The sequence below is a fragment of the Calliphora vicina genome, chromosome 5 (genome assembly GCF_958450345.1).
Source record: "Calliphora vicina chromosome 5, idCalVici1.1, whole genome shotgun sequence".
NCBI classification, from domain to species: domain Eukaryota; kingdom Metazoa; phylum Arthropoda; class Insecta; order Diptera; family Calliphoridae; genus Calliphora; species Calliphora vicina.
In genome coordinates, this window is record NC_088784.1 from 86,613,056 (window position 1) to 86,633,339 (window position 20,284).

Sequence of the window (20,284 nt, forward strand, 5' to 3'; positions counted from 1 at the left end):
CCCGACCATAGGCCATCAATCTAGAAAACTATTTCATGTGAAGCCGGTGTTCGACTTACCATAACATTTTAAACCCCTTCAACAATCATGAAAACTATTTTTTGCGAATAGTTCCTGAATTGGCTACAAATGTGTCAATAAATTGTAATGCTTAATATCTCATTTTAAAGGTATTTCAAAACGGTATAAAATATGTTTCCATCTGATAACAAATATTAAAGATATAAAACGAGATCCTATAAAACTATAAACGAAAATGTTGTGGTTTTTGATTTCTTCTAAATAATAATACTAATTGCACATTAATTCCTAACCGACAAATTGTGTAATTTCGAATATACTCAACACGGTTGTATATTTGGTTTTCAAAACAAATATTAAAAGCGTAATTATATATTATACTGTTACTTTTCTATTATTAAATTTTGGTAAAAAAATAGTTTTAAATAAGTTGTAATAGTAAAATGTACATCAAATTTTAAAATGTCCAGGAACCTGAAACAAGTCACAACGATGAGTTAAATAGCAACCATATTTTGTTTTTAGATTTTTTTATATAATTTTATTTCTTTTATTAAATATATATATATGTAGTTTTATTAAATATTACATCATTTAACATAAAACCTTTTAAAGCTTAGCTTAAAAATATAAATAGTTTTTCAAAGAAATAAAAATTTTATATGTAATAAATCTAGCTGGTTTGGGATGCGAATTAAATTAATTGAAAATTAATAATGACAAATATACTGACTAGAAATTAGGAAGTACATAGACAAATAGAGATTGTATATAAATTAAAATGTCTTAAGTTAAAAACAAATACAAAAAATTCTCTTAAAAATAGGTGGGATATATGTTCTCCTTTTTGTTAAATTAATTTTTAAAAACTATTTTTTTTTTTTTAAAAAAAGTGGAATGAATACTTAAAATAATATTGCAAAAAATGCAAATTAAAAATACATTAAGAAAATAAATCATAAATCTAATTTTTTAAAATGTCTCCACGAAAGATATACATTTTTCTGTTTAAACGACACAATTTCAATAGAAAATGTCTTTGTCTATAGAAAATACCTGGGAAAGGCGTTAAATTTCTATAGGAAATTTCTTTGCTAAACAAAAATTCCAAATTATTACGAAACATTTTTCATAAAATTTTGAAAATTCTTTAAAAAATAAACCTTAAACTACAAATAAACACTGGCTAAATAAATTATACAAAAAGGACAGACGATACTAGTTTACATTATTTGTTTTAATGTCTTTTTCTTTACAAAGACTTATGGGAATAGCTTAAGATATGTTTTTTTGTAGTTGCTATTATTATTTATATAATAGTAATAGTAGTAGTAGAAAAACTGAGTCTTTAAAATCTCCTTCCCATTATTGTTTTTTAATCATCAAAGAATAATATTTCCAAAATACGTTTCTGAACATTTTTACGTCGTTCCTTGGACATTTTCAACAATTCCGTTGTCACTAGTTCGCCCAGTAAATGTTCCGAACTACGCTGCATAGCTGGCTGAGGTGTAGGTGGCACTTGGAATTTATTGAACTGTTGTGAGGGACTCACATTGCTATTGTGCTGTTGCTGATGCGAGTGATGATGTTGAGGCAATTGTTGATAGAGTTGAAAGAGAAAATCAGCATTTGAGGAAAACATATTGGAAGATGAGGATTGTGGATTGTTATTGTGATTGTTGTTGCTGTTGCCCATATGGTTTTGATTGTTCATAGAGGAGTTAGAGTGAGAACGTTGTAGCGCCGCACTTGAGGTGGATGCGGCCATTGTTTGAAAGGGATTTTCGGCGGTGTGATGTTCATTAAGTATGGCCTGAGGTTGTAGCAATGATGAGCTGTTATCATCCGTGTCATCGTCATCGGAATCGTCCACAAAATGTGTATTGTTGGCGCTAGTGTTGAGGTTGTTGAGAGAATTGTGATGACTATTGTTGCTATTGTTCTGATGTAGTTGTGTTGATGATGTATTGGCTGCATTGGCACTGAGTTGTACCCGTGGTTTTTTCGTATTATAATTACTAGAGGTGGAGGAGTCCATGTCATCATTGTGAGAATCATTAAAGGAATGGTTATTAAAGTGATGATTTGAGTTGCCACTACTTGCTGGAGCACTGCCGGGCGTGTTAAAGGTTGAGGAATGTGCAGCGGCTTGTTGCGGTGTTGAGTTCGAGTGTCCAGCACTCGTGTTACCATTATGATGATTAGTTGTTCCTAGGGGCGATGATAAAGGTGACTTAATTGATGACGATGAAGATTGTATGCCACTAGCTAAGTTACCACCACCCCCAGAACCATTTAATGTTCCTGCTCCTCCCACTACGCTAGACAAATCTGGTCCGGTTGTTTCACGGAACTGATCATTATAGTTTTGAGATGAATCGGCTGCCATGGCTGCAGCTACCGTTTGTTGATGCTGCATTTGTGTTTGTGAGATCTGCTGTAGATGCTGGGAGGCCACTGCTGCCGCAAAATCTCTAAATACTTGATCAGCTTCCAACTTAACTCTGCTATCACCCTCCAGAGCTGAAGCGGCAGCTGCTGCTGAACTCAAAGCACTCATAGCTTGCTTTTGATCAGAAAAGTGATGACCATGTTGACCAAAATGTCCCATACTCTTCATTGAACTATTCGATTTGGAATCCATATTGTAGTCATTGAAGTTGGAGCTGTTGGCCGAATGTGGTGAGGTCAAAAAGTTGGGTACATTTCTATATGATTTTCTGGGTTGTATGTGTGAGTCTAAAAATTTCATTTTTTCCAAATAGGGCCGTGATAAATGCTCATAGACCGGCGGGTCACCCTGTTTACGTTGACTCACGTAACGTTCTCGCAAATATTTCCAGCGCTTCTTGCAAGTTTCAACTAAAATTAAAAAAAATCACTATTAAAAACAATATTTACAGGAAAAAGTAAAATTTTTTTTTTATGCACAAAATCATTTCTTAAGTTCAAGTTTTTAAACCAATCACCACATTTCGTAATATTGGTCGTAGAACCAAATAGTATATAAATTATGGGTTCTTATAAAATTCTAAGACCATCAAACTATGTCCGTCTATCTGTGGATGACAATATAGGGCCTAGAGGAAAGGTTTTACAAGGATGACATTTTGCTTATATATTCTTCGTTGATCAGAAATGTTGATGTCCAAAATAGGAAATATCGTTCCAACCAAAAATATTTCAAAACAAAATGTACGTCCGATGTTTCAAATACAAGATCTAAATATCGATATTTGCCACAAATTGTTATTGCTAATATGTAGCTAACTTATGTATCCAAAAATAAATTGAAGCTTTAAAAAATTTTGAACAAAATATATGATTCAAATATTATTTCATTAACATTTAAATGCATGAATCTTACAAGATGATATTTACAATTAATATTTTCAATTAACCAAATCAGATGATCCAGATATTTATTTTAATATGCACAACAATCGTTGCCCGTATTATAATCGGCTATGCCAAATATAGCACACTTGCTTGTTCTTATTGCTATGGTCACCTTAACACTGCGAGGTCTTTGACAGACATACTTACCATCGCTTCTCAGTTTCATAGCTATGGAGGTCCAAGCCTCATCTTTTGTTTCATATTTATTTGCCGACACCGGCCCATTGCCATTTGTGCTGCCATTAAGATAATACTTTTGACGATTGTAGATGACAGCATGGTGGGCCACTTCATCGATTAATTGTTCATCCATCATGTTGCTAAATAGACAATGAAAAACCAACAAAATTTACAAGCGCTCAATACAAAACACAAACACACTCGCACGCACAAAAGACGTCAACACTTCATCCGTAATTAAAGGTCTCTTTAATTTAATTAATTACAACAAAAACATACACACACCGACACTGACTGACTGTATTCTGTACGTTCACATTTTAATAAAACCAAACATACTCATTGAATTTAGTCCACATTTTTAGTTATAACTACAAATTTATGCATTTATTAACTTGTTTTTCTGTATGTTTCTTATTGTTATTATTAAAAACTGCTGCTTTAATTAATTCTGAATAATTAATATACAAAAAAAAAACTTTTTTGTGGTCTTAAAAATTTTCCGTAACAAAAAAGAAGAACCAAAACAAACTCATGAATTAACATGAAGTTGGCTGCAGTTTGTTTGTTGGTGTTATTAATTCGCAGTGAGTGTCTGCCAATAAGAAGTTTCACAAATGGGAATAGTTTGACAGGAAACTAGTAAAATTGGCGCGTTCTTATAAGAATAAACGAAAAAGTGTAAATATTTTGTCAATTGTTAAAAAAATATAAAATAAAGAAAATTAAATAGATTTATAAGTGTATATGTGTTAGTGTGGGTGTTAATAGATAAATGTCAACAAATATATGAATATATAGTTTGAAACAAATCAATTGAAGTATATTGCAACTTTTTTTGCTTACAACAGTGTATTGTTAACACAATTGGAACTACCGAACTAATTGAGAAATGTAGTGGATTATGATTATGTGCTTATGATTATGATTAGGATTATGTTAATAAACAGTACCAACTGGACAATAAATGTACAAACTTTTTGTGAGAAATTATGAGACCCGCAGGCTGATAAGAAGTGTGTTTGCGTACTATAAATTTTGTTGAAATTATTACTGGATGTTATACATACTTGGATGTGGTGTGAATTGAAACAATGGTCTGCATTTATAAAAATACATTTTCAAAGTTAAGGTAAGTGTTTACGCTAGAATTGTTGTAAGTTCCTTTTTGCGAACAACAACTTTAAATAAATTATACTAGTTTTCCTTTATGTAATTTAGCTGGAAGTTTTGACACATATTCTAGCGAGTAAACTGTTAATGGTATCTTAAATGTAGTTTGACTCCAGCTTAGGCTGGTTTGTAAGCCATTACTAATTGTTACTTCATGTGTACTAGTCTCAGAATCACTTTCTGAGTCGATTAAACGATGTCCGTCCGTCTGGCTGTCCGTGTAAACCTTCTGCTCAAAGATATTTTGATAAAATTTGGTACACAAAAATTATGGGTCGATCTTTATAAAATTTGGTACATACATTTTCTAATATGTATATGAGGATTAATTATCTGGAAGTTCATTATGTTAACAAGTGGACCTTATAAGGGGGCTAAGATCAAATATGGACTAAAATTCACAAAATCCACTAGTATGATTATATAGTATATATAACTGATCTGAGTAAAATTTTTTATCGATAACGATATTTGTAAGAGATATATGAGTATTTAAGTGATTTTCGGATGTGGTTCTTATATGAGAACAAGACCATTTATGGGCCCATCTTCATTTTCAGAGTTGGTATGACGATTTTGATGTATTTGACAATTGTTTGTGTTCAATTAAAATTTGTTAGCTAAATTTTTTAAAGTTTTATCCGTATTTAACTGATTTTCTGAAGTCGACCTTATATTGGGATATGGTCAAATATGGACCGATATTCACAAAATTCAGTTGTTTGTTAATTGAATACAAATTACTGATCTGTGTATAATTTTATTTTGATATTGATATGTTTTAGATATTTATTATGGTTAATCTTTTTCGAAAATGGTCCCTATACGGGAGCTACCGACCAGTTATGGGCCAATCTTCATAAAATTCCTTACAGTGATTTCTATCTATGTATATGAGTATTATTTTTGTCAAATTTTATCTTGATAAATATATTTATAAGAGATTTATGAGTACTTAACTGATTTTCGAAAGTGGATCTTATATGGGAGCTATGGTCAAATATGGACCGATATTAACAAAATCATATAGTATGATTTTTAAATATAAATTACGGATCTGTGTAAAATTTTAGTTTGATATTTATATTTTTTAGATATTTATGCAGGGTAATGTGTTTTTCGGAAGTGGTTCTTATATGAGAGCTATAAACAATTATAAGCCGATGTTCAAAGAATTAGTGCACTGACTTTTGTGTACATGAGGATTATTTGTGTCAAATTTCCACTCAATAGCGATATATATAAGATATTTATGCATGTTTAAGTAATTTTCGGAAGTGAAATTTATATGGTGGCTATGGTCAAATATATGCCGATCCACGAAAAATTTAGTCTTTGGATTTCTTTTAGCACAAAACTTATTTTTGCTGAATTTTGTATGGATACTATAGCTCCATATTTCGTGAAGAAATTTGTATGGGGGCTAGGAGAAATCATGGACCGATTCTTATAATTTTCAACAGAGTTGGTTCTTTTATCATAAAAGTAACCAGTGTAAAATTTTATGGTATTACCTGCATTATATTTACACAAATAACAAAAAATATGAGAAATTTATAAATTTTTTTTAGGTTGTCATAACTTTAGTTCTACTTGACCGATTTTGCATTTTTCTTGAAGGTTTACTAAGTTTGTTTGTGTTTGTGGATATAGCTCAATCGACATAGAATTTCATAAGGATTAATATATATCCTCATTCACCACTTATGGTGGTGGAGGGTATAAAAATATTTGTTGAACACCCCAGATATCTTCGGGATCAAAATCTTCAATAATTCTGTCAGACATTCTTTCGAGAAGTTTCCTATTTAAAATCATCAAAATGGCAGAGATATGAGGAAAAAACCATGACAGTTTTTGACCTATGATAGATATTTCAAAGACCTTTGCAACGATGTGTATAAACCATAGTAAGTTGGACCAACAATGGGTCAAAATTGGAAAAATATTTTCAAACCCGAATTTTTTTTCACAAAAAAAAATTTTAAAAAAATTTTTAAAATTTAAAAAAAAAAAGTTTTAAACAACAATCCGAAAAATTTTTTTTCTAAAAATTTAAAAAACAACTTTAGAAAAAAAAATTTTTTTGTTTACCTAAAAATATTAAAAATTTGTATTTTAAAGTATAATTTGGTGAAGGGTATAAAGATTCAGCACAGCTCTCTTACTTGTTTTTTTTTCAAGCTTTTATTTGAAACAATTGTACAATATAAATTTATTCAAAATATTGGCCGTTGTTAGCTACGACCCTTTCACACCTTTTTTGCAACATATGGATTCCGTGCCAAAAGAACTCTTTTGAGGCCTAGAACTAATCAAGCCAATATCGGCTTGTTCCAAAGTAAAGCGTATACCAGAGATAGCTGGTGAGGCAAAACTTCCCAACCATTTCACTCTAAATACTTTTTAACTGGTATTGCAACAAGTGGCCGATATTCTATCATGATGGAATATTAAGGTTTCATGTCTGACCACATATTTTGGGCGTTTTTCGGCCAATGTTCTATTCAAACGAATCAGTTGCGTTCGGTACAGGTTCCCTGTGATTTTGGCTGCTCATAATAGATAGGACCCTTTTAGTCCCACCAAATACAGAGTATTACTTAGCGCCATTAATATTTGCCCTTAGTGTCGATTCGGCTGGTTGGCCGGGCTTCACATACGATCTCTTACGCTTCGGGTTATCGTAATGGATCCATTTTTTTGAAATATAGAAAATACATCAGCAGCCACATCCACACTGAATGTAACATACAGTGTGAGGAAGATATCAACGATTGTATCAGAGACTTCAAGTCTCTAATCTTTTCGGCCTTGGATCACTCTAAGTGCCAAATTCCTCCTAACCCTAAAATGTGTATTTCTAATGCAGAAATTAATAGACTCCTCCTCGAGGAGGATGAGATTGGCAACACAACAGATCCCCTGCTGCTAAGCAGAGGCTGTCCATTGCAAGCAAGAAATTAAAAAGAGCCCTTCAGTCTGAAGAGGATCGCAGAAATCGAAACTATATTGAAAGTTTAACCAGTACTAAGCACACAAACTTCTCCCTTTGGAAGGCAGCTAAGAATATTAAGCCACCGGTAGAGGGTCAAACTTCGATAAGAAAATCTGATGGTTCCTGGGCACGTAGTGCAAAGGATAAAGCCGTAGTTTTCGCTGAACACTTAAGTAATGTGTTCCAACCAAACCCCCCATCAAATAATTTTGTATTGGGGAATTTGCCTGTTCGGATAGGAACAGACTCCGAACTAATCAATGTTAGTATAGAAGATGTTCAGAGGATCATAAAGGACAATCTTAAACTAAGAAAATCTCCAGGTTATGATTTAATGACACCTTCCATGATTGGAAACCTACCAGATGTGGCAATTATTGTGCTCACAGTATTATTCAATGCGATCATGTCTCTAGGAGTATTTCCGAATGAAAATCTCCCAAATTATAATGATTCTGCAGCCGGGAAAGGATTTGACATTGGCATCATCCTACAGACCTATTAGCTTATTGCCTTGTCTAAACTATTTGAGAGAATAATCCAAGGGAAAATTTTAACATTCTTAAATAGTCAAAACATTATCCCAGATCATGAATTCGGATTCCGTAAACATCACGGAACAATTGAGCAAGTTAACCGCCTAAGTGGAGAGATACGAAAATATTTCGAACTAAAAAAGTACTGTTCGGCAATATTTCTAGATGTTGCACAGGCTTTTGACAAGGTATGTCATAAAGCTCTAATACACAAGATTAAATGCGTACTGCCTTCTAGTACTCACAAAATACTAGAGTCTTACCTATCGGATCTCTTGTTTAGGATAAAATGCGGCGATGTGACAAGCGACTATGCGATCAATGCTGGTGTACTTCAGGGAAGTGTTCTAGGACCAACCCTGTACTTATTATACACCTCAGACTTGCCCGAGTCCGAAGAATTAACCATTTCCACCTTTGCAGATAACACTGCAATTCTTAGTTCTCATGTAGCATCTAGAAACCTTGACAATTATCTCAGGCACGTGGAGACGTGGTTAAAAAATTGGAGAATACAAGTGAACGAAATCAAAAGCAAGCACATAACGTTTTCACTTAGGAGAGGAAATTGTCCACCAGTGACACTAAACAGTGTGAACATCCCACAATCTGACCACGCTACATACCTTGGCATTCATTTAGATAGACGTCTTACTTGGTGTCGGCACATAGAAGCCAAGCGGCTCCACATGAAACTAAAAGCTTCTAATTAACACTGGCTAATCCACCATCAATCGAAATTAAGTCTTAACTGCAAATTCATTCAGTATAAGACGGTCTTAAAACCAATTTGGTCAAGGACGAATTTAGAAAAACTCGTGAAGCTTATTTGTCAAAATTACATCATCATCCGAACCCGCTCGCAAGGCTACTTACAGTAACTCAAGACAGCTCAAGGCTGCGTAGAGCTGATTTACCACTCATCTAATTTTCAAATATGATTCTCCACTGAGAGAACAATAATTGTTTAGTTTTAAGATTTAATTACATATTGTAAGGCCTAGAAGTTAAAGGCAGGAGTAATATTATAATAAACGTAAAAAAATTGCATAGGAAGTAATGATTCGGTGCAAACCAATTAAATTAAAAACAAAAATTTAATTTTCGTTTATTAATTTTATTATTTTTTTTGTTGCCGATTATTTTATTTATGAATTCGATTTGATAAATTAATTTACTAAAAACTAAATAAAATTAAACTTAAAATGACAATTAAATAAGATTAAATTAATTTAAACAGAACAAACAAGTTTTATTATCAACAATCTTTAGCATCATCCATATTTATTTCATTGACCGTCTCAAAGCCCATTGTTTGTTTCGATTTTTTAGCAAACCATCTCAACAATACAGCACGATTACTGGTGGGGGAATCTGTTAGAAAAATAGAAATTTTCAATTATAAAACAACAATAATACCATTTCAATACTTACAATTATGTTTGTGATCTTTATCGCAGGTGGAGGGACAAACGGAGAAGTGTACATCAATGGGACGTTCGGCTATTATCTCTAAACGTGGTATTTCTCCATTATCGTGTTCCACACAGGGCGGAGCTGCAACTGTTTCATTATTATTATTATTACTAATAGAATTATTCTTATTTATCACTGGTTTGCTTGTTAAAATATAATATAAACTTTGTTTGGGAGAGGGGGATTCTTGTGTTGGCTGTTCATGATTTTCTTCTCTAACATGTAGGACTAAAGTATTTGAGTGTTTTTCGCATGGTTCGGAAGTGGGCGTGGTTTCTGTGGTGTTTGTTAAATATTTGGGTGTAGTTGTGGGCGTTTGTGTTGGTGTAAACGTGGTGGAATGCGTATGTGGAAATTGTTGCTGGGCGGTAGAAGTTTTAGTTGTTTCTGCAGAAGTAATTTCATTATTGCTTACTTCATCATCGCTTTGGTCGTGTAGAATAACTTCGGAATCCAAAACAGCTAATAAATCTTCATAAGCATCCTCTTCAGTCAAATTTGCATCTTCATTAGTGGTAGATTCGGTGGTTGCAGCTGAAGGATCTGCAGTTAAAGTTATTTGTATGGGCGGTGTGACTGTGGTTAGTTGTGTGGTATCATCTGGAGAAGTTTGTCTTCTCTTCAAGGTAGTGGTGGTTTTGCCATCATCTTTCTTTTCTTCTTGTTCTTGGCTGGTTTCTGGATTCTCCTTAACATCACTATCTGTAGTATCTTCAAAATTATCATCAATTTCCGTAGTATTCTCTTCAAAACTGTCAGTTATAAGATTAATGTCAGTGGTATCATCCGGTAGTCCACTCATAACCGTTGATTTGCTATTAACTGGTAGAAATTCTTCATCACTGAAATCGGCATGTCTTAAAGTAACAGATTTTTCATTGCTAGACTTGTGCTCTAGATTTGGTAAAAGATCTTCGTTTTCAAATGAATCATTATTCAAATTCTCTGCTGCAGTTCGTGTAGCAGTTTCAAAATTATCTATTGTTATTTTAGAATCTAATAAATCAAACTCATCGTCCATTGTAAAGTCTGTGGGATTATCCGTAGATTCATCGGAATTTGGCTTCAAAGTTGTGGTTGCTGAATCCAATATTACAGTTGTAGTTTGTGGTATTTCTGGTGTTGTGGTCTGTGGCTCCGGGGTGTTCTCTGTTTTTTTGTTGCGTAAAGGTATTGGAGTAGTTCCAACATCGATTTCTTCTGACGATTGTGGACTAGATTCTTCTTCCAATTCAGATGGCTGAGCTGAAATTGTACTTTCAACCAGTGGCTGTTTAGTTGTTGTTTCCAACGAAGTCAAAGTTATTTCATTATCTGAAACGTCCAAAAGATCGTTATCAGAAACATCATCTTCTGCTGCAGAAGATTCTAATGGACCTGGTTGCATAGTTTGAGTAAGCTCGTTATCTGTATCTAATAAAGAAGATTCTTGCTCATCTTCTTCCAGTATATTATCTTCTTGGAATGTTTCAGTATCTGCCAAAGGACTGTGAGTTGTTTCTCTTGTAGCCGCTGTAGTTTTCTCCGATGACTGCGTTGTTTCGGCAGTTTCCAAATTTGTTTCGGAATCCAAAAGATTCGTTTCAAATGGTTCGTTTTCTACACTACCTTTATCAAAATCTAAAGGAGTTTCTTCCGGAACCTGAGTTGTTTCCAAATTGTCAGAGGTTGGTGTAATTTTGGTTGTGGGTAATTGTGTGGTGGCAGTGGGGATAACTGTTGTAATGGTTGTTAAGTTTTGTTCATGTAATGTACTCCTAGAGCCTCGTGTAAATTCCGAAACAAGTGTGGTTCTAGTGGATTCAGAATCGGAACTAGTGGTTGCGAGTTTGGGTAAACATGTTTTGGTTTGTGTCTGAGAAGTGTCTTTGCTGTGTTTATCTGAAATATTTAGCAAATGATATTTAAAACAAAAAGAGATTTTGAGTGAAAATTTTGCTTGAATTAGGATTGAGGGGTTCCTTAGAAATAGACAGGATTGTTGTGGAAAACCTTTAAAAATATTATCATACCTGTGGGCAAGGGTTTGTCATTGGTTTCATTGCTTTCTACCATGTTTTCGCAGGGTTCTGGTTTGGCTGAACTGGATGGAATATGTGTTACTGCAAAAACTGTAGTTGATGTGGTAGTTGTCTCCTCTTTAGAAGTGCTAGTTATTACTTCATTTTCCTCTTCTATTATAGGCTTTAATGTTTCATTTTCTGGTTCTTCTGTTAAAACATCTGGTTCGTCCGTTCTTTCTTCACTAGCAAGGGTTGTTACAGTAGCTGACTCCACTTCTTCATTTTCTGTAGTTACATCTGCCTCTATGTCTTCAATTTCATTTTTATCTTCATCCGATATGTTTGTGTTTTCTCCATCCGGACTTAGGGTAGTCATCTCATCGGAATCTGCCTCAGAACCCGAACCCTCTATGCTAGTTGTTTCTTCTGAACTAACAGTTGTGGTAATGGAATTTTGGGCCACTTCCTCTAATTCGCTGCTTTGATTTTTAGAGTTATCATTTTCGATATCAAGATAATCCGATAAAACAACAGCTTCACTGTCATTTTTTTCATCACTTTCGGTACTTAGAGTGGTTTCTGAATTCAAAGGATTCACAGTTGTAAGGACTTCCTCATCGGGTTCACTAAAACTCTTACCTTCACTAATGTTGCAATTTATATCCACTACTGAAAGGGAAGAGAGAGAGAAAATCATCAATCTAATGTTTATTAAATTCATTGAGAGACCCTTAAAATCCAACATTACCCTGCTCATTCGTTTCTTCTACAGGATATGAATTCTCCTCCAATGAATCGAAATCATATTGTGCTGGATACATGGCTGGCTGATAAGGCATAGTGTTCGGTTTTGGATAAACCAATTCAGCCACTTGTATGCAGTCACAAGGCACTTGCTCCGATGGCAAACATTCATGCTTTTCCAAATCATAGAAATTACCATTGGGACATCTATAATTAATCCAATATATAATATTTATGTTTCGGAAATTCTTTTTAAAATCACTAACCTTAATCTCGTTTGCATATATACACCATTCTTTTGCAACTCACACTTATAGTACAGGGAACAGTCGGAGGGCGATCTGAAAATACCATTTTCATAACAGGGTGGAAATTTACTGGCACAGTATTCGGGTATATAGGAACTACGCGGTGAGATTTGTGTGGGTGTACACTTGTTGCCACTTATGCATTTCTTGGAGGCTGGTGAAAAGACCATGTATGCGGGACAGGAATAGATTTTAGGCTGTAAATCTTCTTCACATTTGTAGTATAGATGACAATCAGAGAATAGTGGAAAACGTCCTACTCCTGAGCAAGTGGGTATGTATGCAGGTGGTGGATGTTGGGCACATTGCCCACTTGTGCTATTGAAGTTCTGGCCGGGGCGAGAGAGAGATTGTGTGAATTATTTGAACTTTGTGTATTATAATTATTAGAAAGGAAAGTTAGATTAGCAAATGGATTAAAAAATCTATTTAATGTCAAGGTTAATCCATTACTGTCGTAATTATTGAAATTCATTCATTCCCAGTTATTTTTAGAAGATCGTGTTGAGTTGTCAACGGCATATCAAAATTTCCTCGGGCAAATTTTTTTTTTTTTTTTAATTTTGCTACACTGATCACAAATCTGTCCAAAATTTTGAAATCTTATGGTCGGTTTTCGAGATATTTTCACTATAGGTTTTAACGAAAAATCCAATTTTTTTTAACAGTTTTACCTCAAGAACCTATACTTTAATTGAGTATTATAAAAACTGTTTAGGATTCCAAATTTACGGAAGTTAAGCTCTTAGCTGAGTACCATTTGTTAATTTAATATTTAAAGATGTTTGCAGGATTGTCTAAGAAATTGCAAAATTCTAATTTTTAAGTTTAATGCCAGCAGATTTTTTAACAGCTAATATATTGGATGTATGACTTAAAAAAGAGGGAATTAAAATAGATGGCGTGTCTTTTGAAGGGTACATATCTGTCATTTATTCGCACTTAGTTACTGAACATTAAGTGTAAACAAAAATGTCGAATTTTGTGCCAACAAAGCGTCATATGCAGGAAGTTTTGCTTTAATTTCAAAAAGAAGTGCCGCTGAAGCACACCGATCGGTTTCAACGTGCGTGAGATGATTTGTTCGGTTCAGAATTGGTGATTTTGACACGCAAGACAACGATCGCCTAGGCCAGCCAACAAAGTTTGAAGACCAAGAATTGGAGGCATGAGGATTGTTGTAAAACTCAAGAAGAGCTTGTAAAATTATTGGGAGCTACCCAAACAGCAATTTCAAAACGTTTGCGAGCAGCAGGATTCCTCCGAAAGCAGGGAAATTGGGAACCATAAAAATATAAGCCGAGAGACCTTGAATGATTTTGCATGTCCGATCCGAATAATTACTTGCGATGAAAAATGAATTCATTACGATAACCCGAAGCGTAAGAGATCGTACGTGAACCCGACCAACCTGCCGAATCGACACCAAAGCCAAATATCCATGGCGCTAAGGTAATGCTCCGTATTTGGTGGATGCAAAACGGTCCTATCTATTATGAGCTGCTAAAATCTGGACAGACCATCACATGGAACCTGCGCAACTGATTCGTTTAAAGCGAACATTGGCCGAAAAACGCCCAAAATATGCGGTCAGACATGAAACCGCAATATTCCATCATGATAATGGTCGGAAACATAATGCAATACCTGTTAAAATCTATTTAGAATGAAGTGGTTGGGAGGTTTTGCCTCACCCGCTTTATAGTCTAGACCGTAACCCGTCCGATTACTAGTTTTTTTCGATCGACGCAGAACGCTCTATCTGGGATACTCTTCACTTTGGAATAGATTATCCGATATTGGCTTGATTCGTTCTTGGTCTCAAAAGATGAGCAGTTCTTTTGGCTCGGAATATTTCTGCGAAAAAATAACCATCAGTAAAATAAAGGCTAAGAAGCTGTGGGAACTCTGCACCATAAATTTTAATGGTAAAATTCACTGAATTTCCTTGTTGCCGTACAAGAGCGGAAGATGCCGAACGTTCTGGGCGTCCAGTTGAGGTCCCTACAATCGAAACAATTGAAAAAAATAACGATATGGTGTTGGCCGATAGAAGATTGAAAGTGCGAGAGATTGTGGAAGGCATAGGCATCTCACATGGCTCAGTGCTTTCAATTCTAAATGATCATTTGGGTATGAGAAAGCTTTCTGCAAGATGGCTGCCGCATTTGCTCAAAATCGGGTCCACATGTGCAGTTTCCATGGCAAAACTCCATGAATTAGCCTACGAAATACTTTCTCTATGTGGCTATTATCCGGATTTAACCCCCAGTGACTATTTCTTGTTTCCAAACCTGAAGAAATGTCTCGCCGGAAAGATATTTGACTCCAACAATGAAATCATCCTAGAAATAAATACCTATTTTGATGATCTCGCCCAATCTTATTTTTTGGAAGGGATAAACAAATTGGGGAAACGTTGGTCAAAGTCTATAGAGTTCAAAGCTATGTTGAACAAGTAAGAGAGCTATATTCAGCTGTGCCGAATCTTATATACCCTTCACCAAATTATACTTTAAAATAATTTTTTTTAAATATTTTTAGGTAAACAAAATTTATTTTTTTTAATTGTTTTTCAAAATTTTTTTTTTTAATTTTTTTTAAAAAAAGTTTTTTCCAAATTTTTTTAAAATTTTTTTTTTTTTAGTTTTTAAATTTTTTTTTTTGGGAAAAAAATGTATGACAAAAAAAATTTTTTGATGAAAAAAAAATTCGGTTTAAAAAATATTTTTTCCGATTTTGATCCATTGTAGGTCCAACTTACTATAGCCTTATCTACATCGTTGCAATGGACTTTGAAATATCTATCATTAGATATCCATATTGTCTATATTAATGACTTAGTAATCCAGATATAGATAAAAAATAGGTCAAAAATCGAGGTTGTCGATTTTGCTGATTTTAAATAGCAAACTTCTCGAAAGCACGTCTGACAGAATTATTGAAGATTTGGATCCTGAAGATATCTGGGGTCTTCAGAAAATTGATTTCAATAGACAGACAGACGGATATGGCTTAATCGACTCCGCTATCTATAAAGATCCAGAATATATATTCCTTATAGGGTCGGAAATGAAAAATGTAGAAATTACAAACGGAATGACAAACTTATATATTCCCTTCTCACGAAGGTGAAAGGTATAAAAACTAGTAAGAGAGCAAATTATACTTTAAAATATTTTTTTTAAAATATTTTTAGGTAAATATTTTTTTTAAATTTTGCAATTTTTTTTTAAAAAGTTTTTTCCAAGTTTTTTAATTTTTTGAAAAAAGAATTTGTGACAAAAAATTTTTTGGATGAAAAAAAAATTCGGGTTAAAACATATTTTTCCCGATTTTGACCCATTGTAGGTCCAATTTACTGTATGATGTTTGAATCATGGAAGTTAATTGGGGGTCTACGGAAAGTTGATTTCAACATACAGACGGACAGACAGACGGATAGACGGACATGGCTATATCGACTTCGCTATCTATAACGATCCAGAAAATTACAAACATAATGACAAACTATATATACCCTTGCCACTCATGGTGAATGGTATAATAATTTGATATAGCTTAAACGCTAATTAGTTCCGTACATAATTAGACAGGTAACTTTTGTTTAAAGTGTTGGAACTAGAACCGATTCCTACAGCAAGGAACCAATAATTGTAGTTCTGTCTCGGTTTCCTTCCATCTAGGAAAGCTAAAAACTTTTCGACTACTACTTTATATTAATAATTGGGGAAAATATAAAGGAAATTAAGGGTTATTATTCTACAAATCGTACATTTTCAAGGCTATCGAAATGTTAGAGGACTTGTAATTAAATATAACTAAAATTATGCTGTTTTGAAAGGATTTCTAGTTTTTTTTATTTTTTAAGCCATTTACAACTAGATTTAATATTGCCGCTAAATTTCTTGTTTCAAAAGTAAACCTAGTGTCAGAATTGCCTTTAATTTAGTACTCACCTGTAAATTTTGGCATTTTCCAAATATAACACAATCCGGTTTACAAACATAATAATACTGATGCTGTTCCGGATGGGCCTTTAAGCCCACATATTGATTCGAACAGCGTTTATGCTAAACATTTTTTGAAATAAAATACAAAAATTAACATCCTGCAGCTATTAATGGTCCTTCGAACTACTCACATAATCCACTAATACAGGCACACCACCACCGGGAAAAGGTCTTAAAATACCACGACGTTGATCAAAATAAGTACCAGGCGGGGAGTATAAAGGTGATTGTTGGTAGGGTTGTTGATAGGGCTGATGGTAGGGTGATTGATAGTGTGAGGGGCCCGAATAGGTATAACCATAATCGGAATATGGTAGATAATAGGGTTGTTGTAAACCATGATAGTTGGGTTGAACAAGATGGCGACTGGCAACATGTTGCCAACACAGGGCGACTATTAAATGTAGGCACAGTGATTTAAACATTGTTTATATTGGAATAGTTTCAATAAATAAATAATTAATGCACTAATTCAAAGTTATTCGTATTTCGTTATTTTATAATTTAATTGATTTGTTTTCTTGGTTGAGCTCATTTATATTATATTGATTATGTGTTTTATTTTTTTTTGTACTTGACTTTGCATTTAATAAATTCTTTCAATCTTTTACTTATAATTCCCAGGATTTTCACTTATTTTTTTATTACTGAAATATGTTATATTTTCTTTTAAATAATATTTTCGTTATATTAATTTAATTATATTTATTTCTTTTTCGTTAATTGCGTTGTTGTGTTTACTTAAGAAGCTTTGCCACACGTTTGCTTAATTTCCGCTTTGTAACGGTTGTTTAAATGCATTTTTTCTCTCAAACCAGAGCAGACAGAATTCATTTTCGCCGTTTATTTTCAACTCAAATTTCAATTTTCATTTAGTTTTTTGCATAACTCAATATGATTTTAAGACAAAAACAAAAAAACTAAAGTTTAGACTCATATTTATTTCAACACTAGTTATGCAAACTTCTTAATTTTTAAAGTTTAACAAAAAGAAACAATAAATAAAAAAGAAAAGTTTTGTTGAAAGAGAGTTTTAAATTACTGAATTACCCCTTCAGTTTTTTCATAATTATTGAGTTTTTGTCTCGTAATGAAAGTCAAGTTCATGATGATGATATAATTTAAAGTTCAACTGATTTATTATTTAATTTTTTTTGTTTAGCTTATTAAGCTATTTTTTAGTAATTAATAAATAATTAAGTATGTATAGGAAAAGCAATACATATATGAATGTATGAAAATAATATGATTACTCAGTTCTTGGCAATTTCATACATGTTTCATTGATTGAAAAGAATTTGACATGTTTTGAATATAATTTTGAAAATTTAAATTTTCTAAGACATCATTACTTTACTGATGACTAATATTTTTGAAATCCTACCAAGAATAGAATAATTACACAGGTCAACAGCAAAAAAAAGGCTTCATATAGATTTGATGCATCATGGTTACTTAAGTACAAAAATGATTTTTTTTTTGAAATTTTTTTTCTAAAATTTTGAATTTTTTTAGATGTTTCTCCACATAATTTATGATAACTGAAAAAGGGTAAGTCCGATATTATTGAAGTAAACTTAAAAAAGTTCAAATTTACATGTTATATTATTGTAACAGAAATTTTAACAAAAACAAAACACTACATGTGTTTTGTTGTACACTAGAAGTACACGCTTGTACACACACACACAATTTTCTGAAAATAAGCGAATTCACTTAATTGTGAATAAATTCGAAAATAATACATCGATTTTTATGACCGATATCTCATTTTGTTCCCATTACATGTGGCTTTGCGATAAAGCAATAAATCTAAACAATTTCTGCCGTTTTCGATTTTTCATTATTTTTAAAACAAAAAAAATTGATATTTTCACATAAACAATATATTTTTTTGCTTGAATTTGTTATTATAACTCTGAAACTACTGAGCCGAATGAAACGCAATATATATGTGAAAATTTGTACATAACATGGGGAAAATGTTTTCAATATTCAATCAATCGAACGATGAACATTAACTCCTCAATTTTATGTATATCAAACAAAAAAGTTAAATTTTGTGAAAATGAGCGAATTCACTTAATTGTGAATAAATTCAAAAAGAATCAATCGATTTTTATCTTCGATATCTCATTTTGTTGGTATTATATGTGGCTTTGCGACAAAATAATAAACCTGAACAAGTTCTACCGTTTTCGATTTTTCATGCGTTTTTTAAAACACAAAAATTTGCTATTTTCACGTAGAAAATATATGTTTTGCTTCAATTTGTTATTATAACTCCAAAACTACTGAGCCGATTAAAACGCAATATATAACCGGATTAAAGATTATCATTTTAAAGTTTACTTCAATAATATCAGACTAACTGTTTTTGAGTTATCATAAATTATGTGGAGAAACATTTAAAAAAATTCACAATTTTAGAAAAAAAAAAATTTAAATAAATCTATCCATAGAATTGAAAAATTTTACCATTTTTGTACTACTGAAATATTATTATCTGGAAACACTATTGAAATTTTAGTCATTTTAATTAATTTACCGTTTTATTGAATTCCCCTTATTGTATTTATTTTAATCCGAACATATTAGGACATATAAAACAGGCTTTAAATTTTTCGATTCCAGCTGTAAACACTGAGGGAATACACCAAAAAAGGAGAAATAAATCTGTAATTTCTAAACGATTTTTATAAATTTGGTTTTTGAATGTGGATTTTAAAGACGGAGGATGGAGTTTCAAGGTCCTAAGTGGGGTATCTTAGCTATGTATATAACCAATTGAAAACGATGCGAATCTTATATACCCTTCACAAAATTATACTTAAAAATATTTTTTTTTTAAATATTTTTATTTAAACAAAATCAAATATTTTTTTTTAATATTTTAAAATTTAAAAAAAAAATTTTTTTTTCCAAATTTTTTTTAAATTTTTTTTAAAAAAAGTTTTTTCAAATTTTTTTTTTTAAATTTCTTTAATTAATTTTTTTGGATAAAGAATTTATGACAAAAAAAAAATTTTGATGAAAAAAAAAATCGGGTTAAAAAATATTTTTTTTCGATTTTGACCCATTGTATGTCCAACTTACTATGGTCTTATATACGTCGTTGCAAAGGTCTTTGAAATATCTATCATTAGATATCCATATTGTCTATATTAATGACTTAGTAATCCAGATATAGGTCAAAAATAGGTCAAAAATCGAGGTTGTCCTAGTTTTTTCCTTATATCTCAGCCATTTGTGGACCGATTTTCTCGATTTTAAATAGCGACCGAGCCGGAAGAATTTCGGAGATATTGATGTATGAATCGTATATGTAAGTTATTTGGGGGCTTCGGAAAGTTGATTTCAACACACAGACGGACAGAAGGACATGGCTATATCGATTCCGCTATCTATAACGATCCAGAATATATATACT

General features: G+C 32.5%; 2 protein-coding genes across 2 annotated transcripts; both read right to left on the reverse strand.

Annotated features, from left to right (window-relative positions):
• Positions 1 to 1,196: 1,196 nt before the first annotated feature.
• LOC135962118 (putative uncharacterized protein DDB_G0286901) lies at positions 1,197 to 4,116 on the reverse strand. The gene is made up of 3 exons (XM_065513866.1): positions 3,943 to 4,116; positions 3,571 to 3,743; positions 1,197 to 2,886 (listed from the first exon to the last, which is right to left on the reverse strand). The coding sequence occupies exons 1-3, from the start codon at positions 3,960 to 3,962 to the stop codon at positions 1,397 to 1,399; spliced, it is 1,683 nt and encodes a 560-aa protein (XP_065369938.1). The 5' UTR covers positions 3,963 to 4,116; the 3' UTR covers positions 1,197 to 1,396.
• Positions 4,117 to 9,568: 5,452 nt separating this feature from the next.
• Positions 9,569 to 17,279, reverse strand: Mur2B (Mucin related 2B). Its single transcript, XM_065512932.1, has 7 exons — positions 16,986 to 17,279; positions 16,801 to 16,914; positions 12,800 to 13,170; positions 12,538 to 12,740; positions 11,799 to 12,458; positions 9,745 to 11,667; positions 9,569 to 9,684 (listed from the first exon to the last, which is right to left on the reverse strand). The coding sequence occupies exons 1-7, from the start codon at positions 17,277 to 17,279 to the stop codon at positions 9,569 to 9,571; spliced, it is 3,681 nt and encodes a 1,226-aa protein (XP_065369004.1).
• Between the last annotated feature and the right edge of the window lie 3,005 nt (positions 17,280 to 20,284).